Source organism: Corvus moneduloides, chromosome 1 (genome assembly GCF_009650955.1).
Source record: "Corvus moneduloides isolate bCorMon1 chromosome 1, bCorMon1.pri, whole genome shotgun sequence".
Taxonomy (NCBI): Eukaryota; Metazoa; Chordata; class Aves; order Passeriformes; family Corvidae; genus Corvus; species Corvus moneduloides.
The window spans coordinates 28,918,988-28,936,416 of record NC_045476.1 but is presented as its reverse complement, the minus strand read 5'-3'; the positions used below and the strand labels follow the sequence as shown (position 1 = coordinate 28,936,416).

Sequence of the window (17,429 nt, the reverse complement as noted above, 5' to 3'; positions counted from 1 at the left end):
AAACAAAAAGAAAGGGAAAAAAAGGGGGGAATGACAGCTGGGGGGGGGGAGGGGGAGGAGGGTCAAACAGAGAGGGAAAAAAAAGGGGAAAAAAAAGAGTAAATTTACAAAAATGAGAAGATATTTTAGAAAGGGGGGAGGGAAGGAACCACGAGTAGTGATATTTGAAGAGAGGTGTGTGTTAGGGGAGCAATGAGCATAAGGAAGCCAGCCTGCCTGTTCCTCCCCCTTCCTAATCATAGCCTTTACTCACAGACAAAACTCCCTCCCTCTCTCATTCACTCACTCACTTTAGGCCAATCCGTCCTCTCTCTCTCTCTCCCTCTCTCTGTGTCTCTCTCCTACTCTGAGACAGAGTCAGAACTCTTCTCCCTGACAGCCACAAACATCTACAGCACTTACTGCATTCAGAGAGGGAACCTGCAAACAAAACTTCACAGAAAACTTTTGGTTCTTGTTCCAGAGAATTTGCTGAAGAGAAGGAAAAACAAACAAACAAACAAACAAACTAAACCAGCCCCCAAAAAACTGTTCGTGAAGGGGGAGGAAAAGCAGGGCCTTTTAAAAAGGGAATCACAACAACTTTTGCTGCCAGGATGCCTTTGCTTTGGAAGAGAGGATTTCTGTTGGTGCTTTGCTGGATTATAGTGAGGAGTTCCCCAACCCCAGGATCCGAGGGGCACAGTTCAGTCACTGACTGTCCATCATGTGCCCTCGCCACGCTCTCAAAGGATGTGCCCAGCTCACAGCCTGAGATGGTGGAAGCAGTAAAGAAGCACATACTGAACATGTTGCACTTGAGGGACAGACCTAATATCACCCAGCCAGTGCCCAAGGCAGCACTTTTAAATGCCATCAAAAAACTCCACGTGGGAAAGGTGGGAGAGGATGGTTATGTGGAAATAGAGGATGATGTTGGAAGAAGAGCTGAAATGAATGAAGTTGTGGAGCAAACCTCAGAAATCATCACTTTTGCAGAATCAGGTGAGTGCTTGAAAAACAAAACTGTAAAATATCTTTTGTGCCCAAACTGAAAAATATTCTTTGTGCAAAAACTGCAATTAACTTATTTTCTTCTCCTCAGCAGTAATGTTTTCTGCAAGGTTGTAGGATGAGACTTGGGGGAAGGGAGAAGGAGGAATGGGATGGGGGGGTAGGACTCTGAAGGAATTTGATTTTTCTGACAGTCTTGGCTACAGATTACACTTGCTAAGCACAGTCAGTCACACAGGGAGGAAGCTCTCAACCAATCTTGAACATAAAGTCAGGCTGCAGCAGGGTCCTCCAAACTGTGCCTGTAAATCCAGAGTACTTGCAGTTAAGGGCTGGATTGCAGAGTTGATGGTGAAAGAAAAAAGGCTGTAGCCTTTTGGGGAGTTATCAAGACAGAAAGTGAACTGCAAACTACTTCAGAAACAACCCTTTCATGTAAAAATTATAGCGGAAGTTATAAAATCAGATGAAGCAGCTTTAAGTTTTAGAAGTGAGAGGGGTTTTTTTGTGGGTTTTTTCCTTCTTTTTTTTTTTTGTCTTTTTTTTTTTTTTTTAATTTAACACAGCATCTTCGGCAATAAAGAGTTGCAGAGACTGTCAGATGACTTCAATAGAACTGGACAAGTTGCTGTAGCTGATCCAATTTGTAATGCAGACTTCTGCATACTGGAAAAAAGATTCTGCTCCTAAAAACACTTGTGCCAAAAAATGCAACCTTGGTAGGGTGTATTTTGAACTCTCTCACAGTTCTTTTCCCCTAACTCTTAGGCAGTAGGAGCTCAGAATATATGTATATTTACTAAGTAAAGTCTTAAGACTCACATCAACTGCCTATAGGAAACAGCTCTAAAGTTGTACTTTGCTATCTTGTTCCTACATGAATAGGACCAGAACCCATCTTAATTCAATGTATATATATCTGCATATATATCTGTTAGTGTACATGAGTATGTTAATGCATGCATCAATAGCAGTTACTTGCAATAAGTCTATCATCTAACTAACAGCAACTTTTTATGATGCTGTCTAGCCAAAGCATTTTTCCTGTTGCCAAGACGGTTTTAAAAGAATGTCATTGTTTTGTTTGGTACAGCATATGGTAGGCAAAGTATGCAAAGGAACTCCAAGCATTTTTGTTTAAAAGTTTGCTGCAGCAGTATAAACAATTAAGACAACACTCAGAGTTTCCAGTCCTGAAAACCTGTTGACTCAGACGTTCTGATTGCAGGGAAGCCATGCACAAGAAGTGTGCATGCTTTTAAGTGCAGACATTCCTGCTGGCTGTCTGATTTCCAACTGTACAAGGAGCCCTTCCCTTTGGAATCCTTGTCAATATACACACTATCAGTTCTTTCAGCATGAGAGCTCAGGCTTTTCACTTTTTCCATCCCCTCCTCTTCAGAAAGCAGGGAGAAGGTGTCAATGCCAGAGGTCATTAGAAGCAGGGGTAGCTCAACATTAGTTTAGAAATGAATTTATAAAAGCAAGGAAACCTCTAAGCTGTCTATGAGTCAGATTCCCCACCTGGTTTTCAGCAGCTCGCTCTGAGCACAGTGGAACACATATGGCATGAACAGTGGTTTCTCTTCACTGTGTGAGTTGCAATCATTTGTAAACACATTATTGTCTCTCCTGAGCTCTGACACAAAGGAATTTGGAATTTGATATATGCCTACTCTGTACAACACCCTCCAACAGCGGCTCCCGAAGCCATTGGCTCTTAGGGTCATGTGAGCAGCAAAAATCATGCCATTGCCCACACACTGGCCAATCATCCTGCCACGGATCCCCGCCACCAGCAACCAACACTGACACGTCACTCGGCATGATTTACATAGCGTTGTCCTAATTTGCTAGACAAATTACTTGAAGAGGACTTACACTATGGAGCTGCAGGACAAGGGCATCCGCTGTGTTCTCATGCCTTCTCCTCCCTGCTGCAGTTCTCTTCCTTCATACTAAGATGATCCTGAAAGCCCAGGCAGGAGGGCTGCTCTGTTCCTTTTTTCCATACCTGCTAGTCTTTGATTTGGGACAAGGGAGGGACAATTAGCAACCTAGAAACCAAGCTCTGGTTTGGGCTTATAATGGAAATGATAAATCCACTCTGTGGAGTAATTTCAGATAACTTAAGCGTATTCTTCATCTACAGCCATTCATATCTGGTGACTTGCTAACATCAGAGGATCTACCACATTTTACAGGTGCCAATGCTGCAACAACTTAAGTAAACTCTACCTGAGATCCTGTGCTCTCATGCACTGGTAGTTTTGCCTGTCAAATATTAAACTGATCTTTTCCTGAAAAGGAAAGTGAGGCCAAAACAAAGGCAAGTGTGTCATATAGGAAGTATGAATTAAAAAGGTAGGAATAGAATATAGCCACAGGGACAGTCTCCACTCATTCTGTGGGAACTGGGAATAGCATGAAGAAGTTTAAACACCAAGCAGGAGAACAAACATGTTCCACTCACAGCCAGGTTTCCTGCTTTTAAAGTCAAACTCACTCTGCCTCGATAGAGGGCAATAAGAAATCAATGAAAATTAATGAAAACATCTCGTATCAAATAAATGTCTATAAAAAGCAAAATAAGACTTTAGGCTTCTTGTTTCTTTGGGTATGGCTTGACATAAACCAGCCTTTCCCCATGCCTTTCAGAAGCCACATTTACTACTAGCCTTTGTAAAAAATTAGTATTTCCATCTTTCATCAGCCATATTGTCAAACACACAAAGAAATGGAGTGAATGAACAAACAGTGCCCTGTGCATGTGGCTCTGGCTTGAGACTGCTATTTTCTAAAATAGACCAAAATTCAAACAAGCACAGACTTCAGACAGTTAGAGGGGAAATAAATGCAGTAAACTTGTCTGAAGCACAGGTGTAGTTATGTCCAGGAAATCAGCAAAATAGTTGCCAGGTAGTTTTCACAGCTAACAAATCCAGACAGATCTCTGCAAAACTAATGACTGTGAGTATTGGGCAAAAGTTACAAATGCACCCTACTGTTCTTTGGCACTTTTACAAGTAAAACATGAAAATTACTTTCTACTTGCATATCAAACTAAGTTACTAACCTTGATTAGTTCTGCTGTGAGGGTAGCTGTGCCAGAGTTCTCTGTGTTACTTCAAGGTCTTAAAACCAGTTTTTTGAGGAGAGGGGTCATATAATTTTGTGACAAGCAAATCCAACAGGTTCAATAACAGAGATACTCATTACTTATAAATATGATTGGCTACTAACTTATTCATTATTTTATGTAGACAGCTTATTAGGCAAATCTGGGATTTTGCCAACTGAATTTGATCCTGGCAACTAAACTACCAATGAAATGGGTTGCTAACATCAGCCTCTGGGAAGGTGATAGGAATTACGGGATGGAAATACTGAAATCTAAAGGTTTATCATCAGGAGAAAAGCCAGGAAAAAAAAAGAAAAAGAGACATCTGCCAGCTATTTAGACTACTTCTACTGTTTTGTACCACTTCATACAGAATTCAAGGTGAACTGACTTGATCATGTGATGCCTACATGCATGTGCAGATGGATACATGTATGTACATATTCATGTCTTTTCCCAGAAGATACCTACCCTATACAACCAAGCTGGCAGTTCAGGAGAAAAAAACAAAGGATGTATCGTTTATATATTTTGAATAATGTCAACAATTGTCTTTTGAAAATAATTGTATTTAAGGGTACAGGTATTCATGCTGAATAAAGAATGGCCACGAGAGGGCACACTCCAAAGGCTTTTTGCTGCACACGAGGCAACCTTCCTGCAAACTCTTATTTTACCTAATTGGATTCTGAATCCCAGAGATCTTTATGCTTATCTGTAGCTGCTCTGAGTGGGGCTGGTTTCTCTCTTCTAGTTTATTTAAAAGGCAGGGATTCACTGGAGTGAAAATCTGCAAGGAAAATAATGCAGGAAGGAAATAGGCAGAGGGATAAAAGATAAACTGAGGAATGCTAGAAGTGCTGGAAATATAGAGAGACCAGAAATTATATTATTTTTTTACAAGATACTGAGAAATGTGACCGTGAATCATCATCTGAGATGATTTGTTCACATCTTTTTTTTAAAATACAGTCTCCTCAGCTTTTAGAAAACAAGCCTGTTTTTTCTTGTTGTTCTTTTCTTTTTTTCCCTTTGGCATACCAAATCAAAGATTTCAAGTTTTGCAAATCAAAGCAGGTTACTTCCAGAAGAGGAAAGCCATTCTGTATTAATCTGTTTCATTGTATGAAAATGTGAGAATTCAGGGGGGTAGGTTGGTTTAAAGAACAACCTGAGAAAGCACAGATTAATCTAGGAAGGTGGAAACCAGTTTAGAAAAACATACCTGAGAGACGGAAAATACTGTATGTGTCCACCTCTGTGTGTAGCCAGGCCCACAGTTTTGTATGCAAGTACAGTAGTGAATATCTGAATATGTATTTGCCTGTATGTGTGTATAAGCACAGTTATGTCCTTACATACAGGTATGCCAGGGCAGACATGCTTATATACCTGTGCCGGTACCCATACTATTCCTGCAGATAAGAATGTGCATTCATGTATTTTCCTCTGTGCAGGATATATCTACCTTTCATACATGTAAGTGATTCATCTGAGGAGTTCTTTTATCTATATCTATATATAGAGGTATGCCTATAAGAAGGCAATCTCATTTAATACAGCAGAGCTTTGCAACATTGATTTAGGATTGAAGCTTAGTTTACTGGAAGCAACTGGAAGTTCTGTTACTCATTTCAGTGGGCTTGGGATTTGGGCCTTAATGCACAGAAATTAAATATTTTAATGAAAACAGACTGGCAGCCTCTGATCCACTTAATTTTAGAATTTACAGCAAATTATTACAAGTATGCACAAAAAAATTGCCCTCTCAAAAAAAGACAAAGACTTGGTATTGTTTTTACCTTGGAATATTTTACTGGTGCAAATGACCCTAAACTTTGCTTGAGTTATTTTAGACGTAAATGAAGAAATCAAGTGGAAAAAAAAAAAAACCTTCAACCAAACAAACACCTTTTTTGTTTCTAAATATTTAAAGCCATGTGGGGGAAGGGCTTTCAATTTGGAAAGAACTCAAAGCTGTGGATGTAAAGTGCTTCCCTCCTAACAAAATAGCAGAGAAGAGTCAAGGTTCACCAGAACTGAATTATTTCACATTCTGAATGACCTTGTCAATGCCTCTTTGGGTTAACTTTTCAAGAAAAAGTATTTAAATAAAGCCGCTGCTGCTTTCTTCCCCCCACGAATGCTTGGGGAATAGTTCTTCTCCTGATTTTCTTTTTCGGTTTATTTTTCTCTTACAACAAAATCTCCCTTTTCTGGCAGCTAATGGTAGATGAGCATAAAGATAAGGTATTTGTTAATTGTGCCATAATTTCTCCTCCCACTGTAAAAGATAAGAGTAGGGGAGCAGTAATGAAACTATGCAACCTGGATGAACAGTCACATATGCTGGGTAATGAATAATCAGAATAAATCATTCGCCAGTAATCCATAGGCTGAAATGCATTCACAGAAATGGCCACTGTCTAATTGTGGCAATAGGACATTTGTAATAATCAGTCTGCCTAGGGGATAATTGCCAGACAATAACACTAAATTCACTGAATAAATTCTACGCTGCAAAGAATTCATCTAACTCCAGTGGTCACTCATTAGTAAACATTTTGAGCAATTATCTCTCAATAACCATGCTCTTCTCTTCACTCTCTTTAGAGGAACCTTTCTAGTAACCTATTTTTTTCTGTCTCCTGGGGAACGGAAATGAGAAGTGAAGGGAAGGATGCTTTTGAATGTAATTACAGATTGGCACGCAGTACAAATTCCCCCAAATCTAAACATAGGCAGTAGTAAAGTTAGCAACTAAAAAAGGAAAAAAAAGCTTGCTTTGTATGGAAAAACAGTTCACTTACAGTATAATGTAAAAACGTTTCAAAATTAAGCACCGGTGAAGCATAGAAATTTAAAGAGACAGCACCTTCTTACACAATGAGCACTTTTCAAAGGAAAATAAATCCTGTGTATTAAGAGAAATTAAGAATAAGCCACGTTATAATGTCAGAAAGGATAATCACTTTCATTATGGAAAAAAAAGCCTTAATAATTTTACAGGTTAATATGGTTAAAAAAATTTTAATATCTTTGCATTTTACTCAAAAGAAGATACTCTCAATTGTACAGCTTCAACCCTACCTAGTGTATATATACAGCTTGAACTAACAGGGCTTGATCGTGAATCCTGCTGCAAATTGAAAATAAAGGAACTTCAACTGCATAGTTAAAGCCAGCCATACTGAAGGAAGGATCCTTAGCCTCAGAGGAAGAGCACGCTGGAGCTGCAGATTCCTGCTTGAGCACAGCATGAGCTACCTCATGCAGGGCTGTCCCTCCAGTCCCCCTGTGCCTGGGCCCTCAAGGGTTCTGCCAGTCTCTCCACCGGCTCCTGTGCCATGGTCGTCACCCATGTGCTGCTTGGGAGCAGGTGCTGACCGCAGAGTCCTGTGCATGAGCCCTGGCCAGCCCTTCCAGAGGTGGAGAGGAGGGTACCTGTGCAGGATCCCCTCTGCTTGCATGTTCAGGTTTCTCTCCTAAAAAGGTGCGCGAGCACTAGTGAAGAGAAAACCAGATATGAGCAAACTCCCATGCTATATATACTGCTACACTTTCTTTCCATTCAGTAACTCCTTCCATTAAACCTTTTACCATATATGCACTACTTCTTAGAGCTTGTATTTTTAACCATTTCTCACATCATTTGCTGGTGTCACTCGCCCTGCTAGACTGCTCCTTTGGCATCACAGCCCTCCTCCTGGAAGGGAATTTGCTCAGCGGTAAAGCAGAGAGGTGGCCTCTCCAAAGTTTTGGGAAAAGGAAACGCGGAAAAGCAATCAAAAGGGGCCCAAAGTAATCCCTTGTCTCCTTTTTCAGCTGCTTTCTGCTATGATAACAATCCAGACTGTTGACATTGCTGTTTATATGAGCATGGAAGTGATGAAGGTATTATCACTGTCGGGCTGTGGGTCTTTCCACAGTAGTCAGGCAGGAGGAGCAGGATGATTAGAAATGGAAAAAGACCCTTGCAAATCAGCTATGGCAAATGTAAAGGCAGGACAGAAGGGTAAATGAAATGTAATTATGAAAGTGATACCAACCCCATATTTCAGGAATCTCCCTTTTACCTTCAGTTTGATGAACAGTATATATTTCCAAAGCTTTGATCCTGACCATTAATTCAGACCTAAAAGGAAAGACTGCTACATCCCTAAGAAATATCTGGAGAAAACTAAATACAGATTTTTTTTTTTTTTTTTTTTTTTTTTTTTTTTTTTGGTCTCAGAACACTTCAAGAATTTATTTTATTGTAGCACTGAACCATTTGGAAACAAAGATGCTGTTATAAAGTGAATGTATAACCACAATAAGCCAGATCCTAGGGTCTCAATTGGTTTTAGCACAGGCCAAACTCTAATTTCAAAATGAGCTTGTCTGAGAACAGTGACCTCTTAAAAACTGCAGGATTCATACCATTTGTGCTGTGTGATCGTAACAAACTAGTTGTGAATGTGGAGAGAATTCAGAAAAGCTTCATTTTTTCCTAATGTGAAAGCATGCTTTTTATCCTCAACCTTGCACCATTCCCAGTCTCCTTCTAAAAAGACCTATGAAAGGGAAAGTGTTTTTTAATTGCTATAAAACCTTTTATTAGCTATGCAGGTTTCAGGATTTTGTTTCATTCAGAAATATTAGGCCCAGATAAGCTTCCTGCATCTTTTTTCTTTAAAATCTTAATCTACCGTTTGTTTCTGAAAATGTAGCTAAACACATCCAGAGAGGCTGCTTTGTAGCTAACAACCTACAAGGAGGCTGTTATTCCTGTATAAGGACATCTCTTAGGCTACCTTGCTCAAGCTCACTTCCCTCAAGTAAAGAAAATTAAAGTACTCATGTACTTTTACCATACTGTTCAAATATTTTTAGTAATGAGGACAGATTCTACTTTCACACATAGAGGAGCATTTGAAAAGCTATTTAAGAGGGCTCTTGAGGTCCTGTTTCTTTCATGTAATATTTGTCAAAAAGAGTGCTTGCGTCACTGTGCTTCTGGCCAGTGCATAAGGTAATATGAATATTTGCTGTTGCAGATATGTCACTTCGTAACTATTTTCAACTCTCACTAGCATGGAAATAGCAGAATGTGAAATACCATGCACTATCACTTAACAGCATTAGGTTATTCTGTAATGCAGGGCTGCCTGGCTTTTCGGATTAGATGGGTCATACAGCTTCTTCCACTGTTGAGCCACGTCTGCACACCTTGCCTGCTTTCTCCAGAGCAGATTACCAGATTAGGGTTTTTTGTCCATATCCATCACAGCTGATCTGCTCATGCACCCAGCACAGTTGATTTGCTCATGCACAGGACCCCTGCTAGTTCAGAACTGCTGTCTGTGCCCAGCTTGGTTTCTCAAGAATAGAAAATAAGTACGGTAATTCCCAGCAATACATGCTTATTCCACACACCAATCTGTGAGCTTGGGGGAAAGAGAGCAGCTGGGAAGAGGCTGCTGGTTGCCAGAACACCTTCTGCAACTTGATCTAACCCACCTTTTTTCCCACCAAGGTTTGCTTGGGTAGAGAGAGCAAGCAGAATGGGTTGGATGGAGAGTCTTGGTTGGCAGCAACCCATCCTTGGCACACCACCTGCCTTCAGGTTCCCTTGAAGCCCAGGTCCCCCTCAGAAAGGATTTATCAGGACTGAAAAGGGATAACCACAAGTTAGAAGCTTGCTTTAGAAGAAAGAGTCAGGAGGAATAAAGCCACAGGCTGGCTGGTCCTCACAGGCCTAAGACATATCAATTCTCATAGAGAACGCTATTTCTAATATTGCCGCATACAAGGCAACCAGCCTTTTGGACCAGACTTCTTTGGACTGGGGGAACATCATTGTACAGCTCTTCATGCTCTGAAACTGAGTCAGGAGTGAGATTAGTGTCTATAACCTGACCTCTGCCCCAACACAGCTGGCAGATTTGACATCGTTTGATTTCCAGAATGGAAAAAAACCCAGCATTATCCATTCAGTCATTATTGAATGAATCAATTAAAAAATAATAGAAAAAGTGTAACTCCATCATGCCTCATGGTACTGGTCAGCTTGCTCTGTCTTTTTTATAAGGTACTTCCTTTTCTAAAGCACAGTCCCGCTGGTTCACGTAGCTCCCTGAGAAGTAAATGTAACTCACTCTGGAGACTGGCATCAGCCATCTGTGAGAAGCAGTTAACACAAACCATGTGTTTCCATATCTCAGTGACAGTTAAAGTCTACAGTTTCACACCCTCACTTAGAGGGAAAACAAAAACAAAACACTGTGCCCTTTGGACACTGTAATTCTGAAATGTGTCTCTCTTGGACCTGGGAATGCCACGAGGGAAAGCTGAATGTGTCAGTGCCAGTACTTCAGAGAGAATAAAAGCTACAGGTAGCTCAAAGGGCAGCACAGCCTGCCTACAAACTTCAGAAATCAGCAACCCTTGAATTTGCAAGTGAACACAAGGTAGATGTCTCTCGTGATTTTGCTCTACTTCTGTCTCACCTGAGAATGGGTGAGCAGGGAAATGGTCAGGAAGCCCGTACTTGTGAATTCAGTTGTAGTAGGAAGCAAGGAGAAGAGCCTTGCTACAATGAGGGCAATTCTTCCTGTATGTGTCTGAGTACTTCTGTTTTGATCACCACTTGCTGTTTTTAGGGTGCAAAGTTCTGGCTCACTGATAAGAAGAATTACTGCACAGAAAATCTGGTAAACAACTATGGGTAGCTCAAGAACAATATTAATGACAAATTGATAATTATGAATACTGTTTCTTTCTCACTACGGCCAGATATCTGTACATTGCAAATCTGTGACCCCAGTCCATCCTGGCCTCCATGCTGAGAAGGAACAAAAGACATCATCAGGGCTCTTTTCTTTGTCAAGAGAATAGAAAAGTACCTCTCTTGAAAAAATAATATCACCACCACCCCCCAACTAATTCATTCTCTCTTAACTTCTTCATGCTCTAGTGATCAAATCATTAAACAGCCGTCATTATTCATTCCAGCTTCTGCCAGGGATATGAGCTCTGTATCCGAGAAACACCTCCTCACCATCACAATCATCATCATGACATCTCAGCAAGTTGATACAATTATGCCAGAGAACCATCCCCATAATTATACAGTTCTTTAGCTCATTTCTCAGTGTATTCACCATTACTATAATCACAGCAAGTACAGTGTGTTAAATTAGGAACAGGATCTACAGCTAACATCTCACAGGATGAAAAGTCTGCCTGCTGCAATCCGTAAAGAATTCTTGAATTCTTTACAATATAACTCTGCAAACTTCTTAAAGCTGAGGTTCATATTTTAGCATGTGTTTGTTTTTGAAACAATTGACATTTACGACTCATTTTAAGATGCAAATGAAGGATGTCTTTTTACAGAGGGAGAAAGGGTAAACCTCTTTCCCACATAATTTCCAAAGTATGGCTAAAGAATTGGCAGGAGTGGACCTCATTCCCTAATGAGCTATTAGGTGCAGATTTTTATGCATATGGTACATATGGATTTCCATCATAAAGCACTTTTGCCTTTCAGCTAACAGTGATCACAAACACAGCTTAAGCAAATGAACTCTTAGCAGCCACTGATGCTTATTTGCCGTGAGATGCTTTACATTAATGACTGTATTGTTAGTATGAAAAATGCCCTGGTTAAAATATTATGCTGGAAAACAGGCAGGAAAAAAATACATACTTTTCTGAAAAGAGAATTTTCACAAAATACAAACTAAGGAGGGGGTAAAGGCAGGTTAGAACAGAAGAACCATAAAATTTAAAGAGCTAAATAGGTAACGTAGGGCACTTTATGCCTGTGGAAAAAGTAACAGAGTCTCTTTAATAGAATGCAAGCAGACATACTAACAAGTTCTTCCTGTCTATTTCCATTTATCAAATCAGGCACAGCCAAGAAAATGTTGCACTTTGAGATTTCCAAGGAAGGCAGTGAATTATCGGTAGTGGAGCATGCTGAAGTGTGGCTCTTCCTGAAGGTCTCCAAAGCCAACCGGAGCAGGACAAAAGTCACCATCCGCCTGTTTCAACAGCAGCGGCAGCCAAAAGGCAATTCCGAAGGAGCAGAAGATATGGAGGATGGGGGACTGAAAGGTGAAAAGAGTGAGATTTTGATTTCAGAGAAGGCAGTGGACACCCGTAAGAGCACTTGGCACATCTTCCCTGTCTCCAGCAGTGTCCAGAGACTCCTGGACCAAGGCAAGAGCTCTTTGGATGTGCGGATTGCCTGTGACCTGTGTCAAGAGACTGGAGCCAACCTGGTGCTACTGGGCAAGAAGAAGAAAAAGGAAGATGATGGGGAAGGGAAAGAAAAGGAAGCTGGAGAATTCACAGGAGAAGAGGAGAAGGAGCAATCACATCGGCCCTTCTTGATGATGCTTGCCCGGCACTCAGAGGACCGCCAGCACAGGAGGCGGAGACGAGGCCTGGAGTGTGATGGCAAAGTCAACATCTGCTGCAAGAAGCAGTTCTTTGTCAGCTTCAAGGACATAGGGTGGAGTGACTGGATCATTGCTCCTACAGGTTATCATGCCAACTACTGCGAAGGAGAGTGTCCCAGCCACATAGCAGGCACATCTGGTTCATCATTATCTTTCCACTCCACCGTCATCAACCACTACCGCATGCGGGGCCATAGCCCCTTTGCCAACCTCAAATCATGTTGTGTGCCCACCAAGCTCCGGCCTATGTCCATGCTCTACTACGATGATGGCCAGAACATCATTAAAAAAGACATACAGAATATGATTGTGGAGGAGTGTGGCTGTTCGTAGATGCTGGTGTGAGCAAGACCCTTCCTGTTGAGAAGAAAATGTATCCAAAGCCCAAGAAGAGGAAAGACCAGACATGATATAACCCTTCTTGAGTGAATCAATCATCAGAAATATAAGCAAAAACAGAAGAGAGAGAGAGAAAAGAGAGAGAGAGAAAAAGAAAAAGAAAAAAAAAGACTTAAGGAGGCTCAGAGAAGACTTCAGCTATAAAAAAGGAAGAAAACTTCATGAAGCTGGGCTTGAATAAGATAGGTCTGCATGGTGGTATGGGTTGGGGATTTCCCCTTCCTTTCAGTATGCTCCTTATCTGTTACATAGTACACTAAACACTAGTTACTACTAGGGGAAGGAAGTTCTGTTCTCTCCCTTAGTTTGAGCCATGGTAGCAGCTCATCTAACCTGAAGAAATTTGGACAAAGTCCAAAATGCCATTGAAAAACCATGTGTATGATCACTACAGTCACTGGCGCTTACCCCCCACATTTAGAGAGCAACTGAGTAGGTGTGTAGCATTTGTGTTTGTATATATATGGCTATGTATTTATATACATGTCTCTATACATACAGACACGATACACATACACATACATAACATTGATCAAGGGACAGTAGTGTGCAGGTGTATACACCTTCATCTTCTGCACTACATTTACAAAAAAAAAAAAAGAAAAAAGGAAAAAGGAAAAATGAAGAAAAAAACAGAACAAAAATGAATGAAAGAATAAAAGTTACATTCTGTAAAGGTGCTTACATTGTTAGAACTATGCAACCTAGATGGTTTGAAACTGTTTACCTGTGAGAGAAAGAAAAAAAAAAACCAGAGAGACTTTTTTTTAAAATGGAAGTAACTTGTTTTAAAAAAATCTTCAGTGAGAGATACTTGAAAGGAACATGTTTGTCCAGTTACTGGATTCAAACATTTCTATATTTTGTAAAAAAAATTTTTAATCGTTTACTATTTGCACTACAATGGTGTCTGACCTGTCTAATCCTTATTTAACAAATATTTGCAAGGGAGGGTGGTTGGGTGTGGGAGGGTTTGAGAGCTGCACTTATTGTGAGCTATACAAGAACTGCTACAGCACACAAAATAGCTATTTTTATTATTATAATAATTATTATTATTTTGTACCTTAAAATGAATAGACACATACACCAAAGACATTTGTGCAAGCCTCTAAAAAGTCTTGTTTGTGGTTGGTACCATTCAGCTGTAATGAGTTAGGGTTTGAATTAAGAGTCAGTGGGTTGATTATATTCAGGCTAGAATATCTGTTAACCAGTTAAATTCACATAGTGCCCTCAACATAAAATTGCCATTTGAAGTAAGCCCAGAAAATCCCTGGGATTTGGATCCAAGGTGCTTGGATCTGAGGTCCATCTGAGCATAATCGTACTGTTTTGTATGTACAAAACGAAACTTGGCCCTGATGCACAGCAAATGTGCATTGTAGGGAAACAACTTTGTCCAAGGGATATACATATATATGTATATATTTCTGTATGTATATATGTATGTACACAAGGTATAAGCACTTCTGGCTTCATTTTACTGTTCTTAAAACTATGAATGTTTGTGTGCAAAGCACAGTATGTTAAAAGATTGATTGTTTCTTACTGCCAAGTGGGAGTCTACATGTTCAAAATGGTATTTGTGCAAGAGAAACCTAAAGTGCTGGTATACACTTAAAAAGTGCTGACATAAAATTGCAAGCAGTCTTGTGCCCTGTCCACCATTGCTCCTGCAAATATACAGAAAATAGCACTTCTGGTTGGATTTCTGTTTGGAATACAGTCTTTGCTGAGATACTGGCTTTCTCAACCACCACCCTCTAGCATGATAACTCTTTTAATGGGTTTGCGCATTACCTGTAAGACCTAATTTTCAGTGTCAACACCTAACCTGAAGGGTCCAACCCGTAGGGCATAGGTAGATAGTTGTTGTTTTTTTTAAATTTTTCACTGTCTCATATTTAAAAGAATGTTAAACTTACAACACTTGTCTTTGGGTAGGGGGAGATGATAAGAGGGAATGGGAGAAACCTTTAGGCCCTGTTTACACTGAGTTTGATAACCCTGAGCCTGAAGCTTCAGACTCTCACAGGTTTGCCAAACCAAGCCCCAGTTAGCCACCTTCTGATGGGGCAGGCTTCTAAATGCCTCTCCTGGAAAGAAGCACTAACATGGCTCCCCGTCTTGTTGAGAGCACAGTCTGTTAAAAAAAAAAAAAAAAAAAAAGAAAAAGAAAAAAAAAGAAAAAAGATAGCACAATATAACCCAGTCACACTGGCTAGGGATAGTGTGTTAGCACCTTCATGGCGAGAACCATGTTTAAACAGTGTAATCAGGGCCTTCATTTTTTGTCAGCCAAAACTGTTTGTGTGTGCATGTGTGCGTGTGTGTTCTTTGCGTGTGCATATGTATGTGCGCATGGGCGCATGTCTGTATTTGTATGTATCTATAGAGATAAAAAAGAAAATAAAAAAAAAAGAAAATAGAAAGAAAGAAAGAAAAGGAGCCCTTTCCTCTGTTGAATAGATATCAGCATACATGCTTATAGCTAAGTTTTCTATCTAATTTATTCCACAATATTTAGATTGCATAGTACAGCTAATGGGTTATACATTTATGTACTTTTTATACAATGCATTTTTTACAGACTTGTTTGCAATTTGCAAAAAAAAAGATTAAAAAAATATAATTGGTTAAACACTAAATTTGTCACTAAAGTGCTCTGTAAAATATCAAGGCTTTCTGATTTAAATTATTTGCAGAAGATTCCTGGGGTTTTTGTATTTTCTTCCTGGGGAAAGGGAGGGATACCAAATGCTAGTAGGAAAATTATCAAAAAAAAAAAATAGATGCACAACTAATTTATCTTTATAACTTAAATGAAGTTCCTGGCCCTGCTTGTTTGAAGCATGTGGCAGAATTTCCGTTGATTTTTCTAGAAGCAGAGCCAGCCTTTGGAACAGCAGGAGCAGGGACACAGTCTGTGAGAGTTGTTGAGGATAGTACCATTTAGTTCACTGGTCTTTGTACTTGGCCTTAAAATTGGATGCCCCAGAACTCCTATTCATATTACCAGATGTCCCAGAATGGTTACTCAGGTCAATGGGCCCTTTGATGTCTACTGGTCTCCTTACAAGATCAGTAAAACTACTTACATGAGTAAAGGTGTGCCAGGGCAGATCACAGGTTCCTTCTGCCATAGGCATTGTCAAGGGTGAGGAAGGATTCAGAATGAGTGGCACCACAGCCAACACTGTTTAATCCAATCATTTAAATGAGGCTGTTTGCATCATGGTGAATCGCTGAATACAGTGGTAAGGGAAATAGATGAGATGGCTCACACTGATAAAAATTATTCTCAACAGTGATTAGTTAGTACTGGAGACCTGAAATCCCAGAACCTTCCCCTAGATGACAATGGCAAAACTCCCACTGGCTGCTAGCAAAGCAGGTTAGGCTCATGGTTTTTCTGGCTAAAGGAGAAAGAGCCTTTAAAAAATAATTCTGATCCTGTGTTTGATAGAAGATTTAATGTGGTGAAGAGGGACTGGCCTGAAAAACATGAAAATAGCCTGAGACAACTTCCAAGTAGGGAAAGAAAATAGGATTTTAGATATTGTGAGCATGTTTCATGATAGCTACACCAAAAACAGAAAAAGTTTTCAAATCAAGAAGTAACTGTTCCCAAGCCCTACTTTTTAGCTTTCACTTGTGTGTGTATACTGGTCACAAATTTTAAAGATTTCTCCCTCCAGTCTCTAGAATCAGTCATGGGGTTTGGATTTGTGGTCAGAGTTATTTAAAGTAAGGGGAAATGAAAAAAAGTATGATAAAGTAAAATAAGAAATTGGGATGTTAATCAAGACTGACTGATTCCAGCAAAACACCCCATCCCTGATAATTTGATTTAATTAAATCTGCATGTACTTAAAATAGCATTAGAAATTGTTACCATATTTAAGCAGTTTTCTAGGGCATGCAGCCTAAAAAATTACTTCTCCTTTCAGGTATGATTGTACCAAAAAAAAAAAGAAAGGCTCTTAACTACTAACATATTCCTTTCCATATAACCTACTTACTGTTTATATTGAAAATACATATACTTAATCACAGAAATGTATTTGTTTAGTACCTCCATATCTTCTTGCTTGAGAGTTGACCACATTTGGTTGTCTTTCCCCATCTCCATGTCAGATGCTCACTGGATACAAAGCCTAAGAAACTGGCATAAGTGCATGCTAAGATGTTTCTTTGGGAGGGCTGAATGTATTTGTATTTTTCAGATTTAGCAAAAGGAAATGCTTTACAGATGCTTGTAATTATTGTGCACTCATATAGTCTAGTGCCCAAAACTGTTGAACTGAATGAAATGGGAGTTTTGCCATTGACTTCAATAGAAGCAGTCTCTTATCAAATCACTGCAAAGTAGGGCTCCACTATATATACCTCCTTTTTTGTATTTAGTTGAGAATTAAGTGGTCAAGTTCATTTAACAGTGACACCACAAGATCATGTAGAGG

At 39.8% G+C, this 17,429-nt stretch overlaps 1 protein-coding gene across 1 annotated transcript; it reads left to right on the top strand.

Moving 5' to 3' along the window:
• Window positions 1-304: 304 nt before the first annotated feature.
• On the top strand, window positions 305-15,515 carry INHBA (inhibin subunit beta A). Its single transcript, XM_032103664.1, has 2 exons — window positions 305-984; window positions 12,011-15,515. Exons 1-2 carry the CDS (start codon window positions 597-599, stop codon window positions 12,895-12,897), a joined length of 1,275 nt encoding a protein of 424 aa, XP_031959555.1. The 5' UTR covers window positions 305-596; the 3' UTR covers window positions 12,898-15,515.
• The last annotated feature ends 1,914 nt before the right edge of the window (window positions 15,516-17,429 follow it).

Coding starts and splice junctions, on each gene's coding strand:
- INHBA (XM_032103664.1), top strand. CDS start 597: ATGCCTTTGCTTTGGAAGAGAGGATTTCTGTTGGTGCTTTGCTGGATT. Junction 985..12,010: donor CATCACTTTTGCAGAATCAG/GTGAGTGCTTGA, acceptor TTATCAAATCAG/GCACAGCCAAGAAAATGTTG.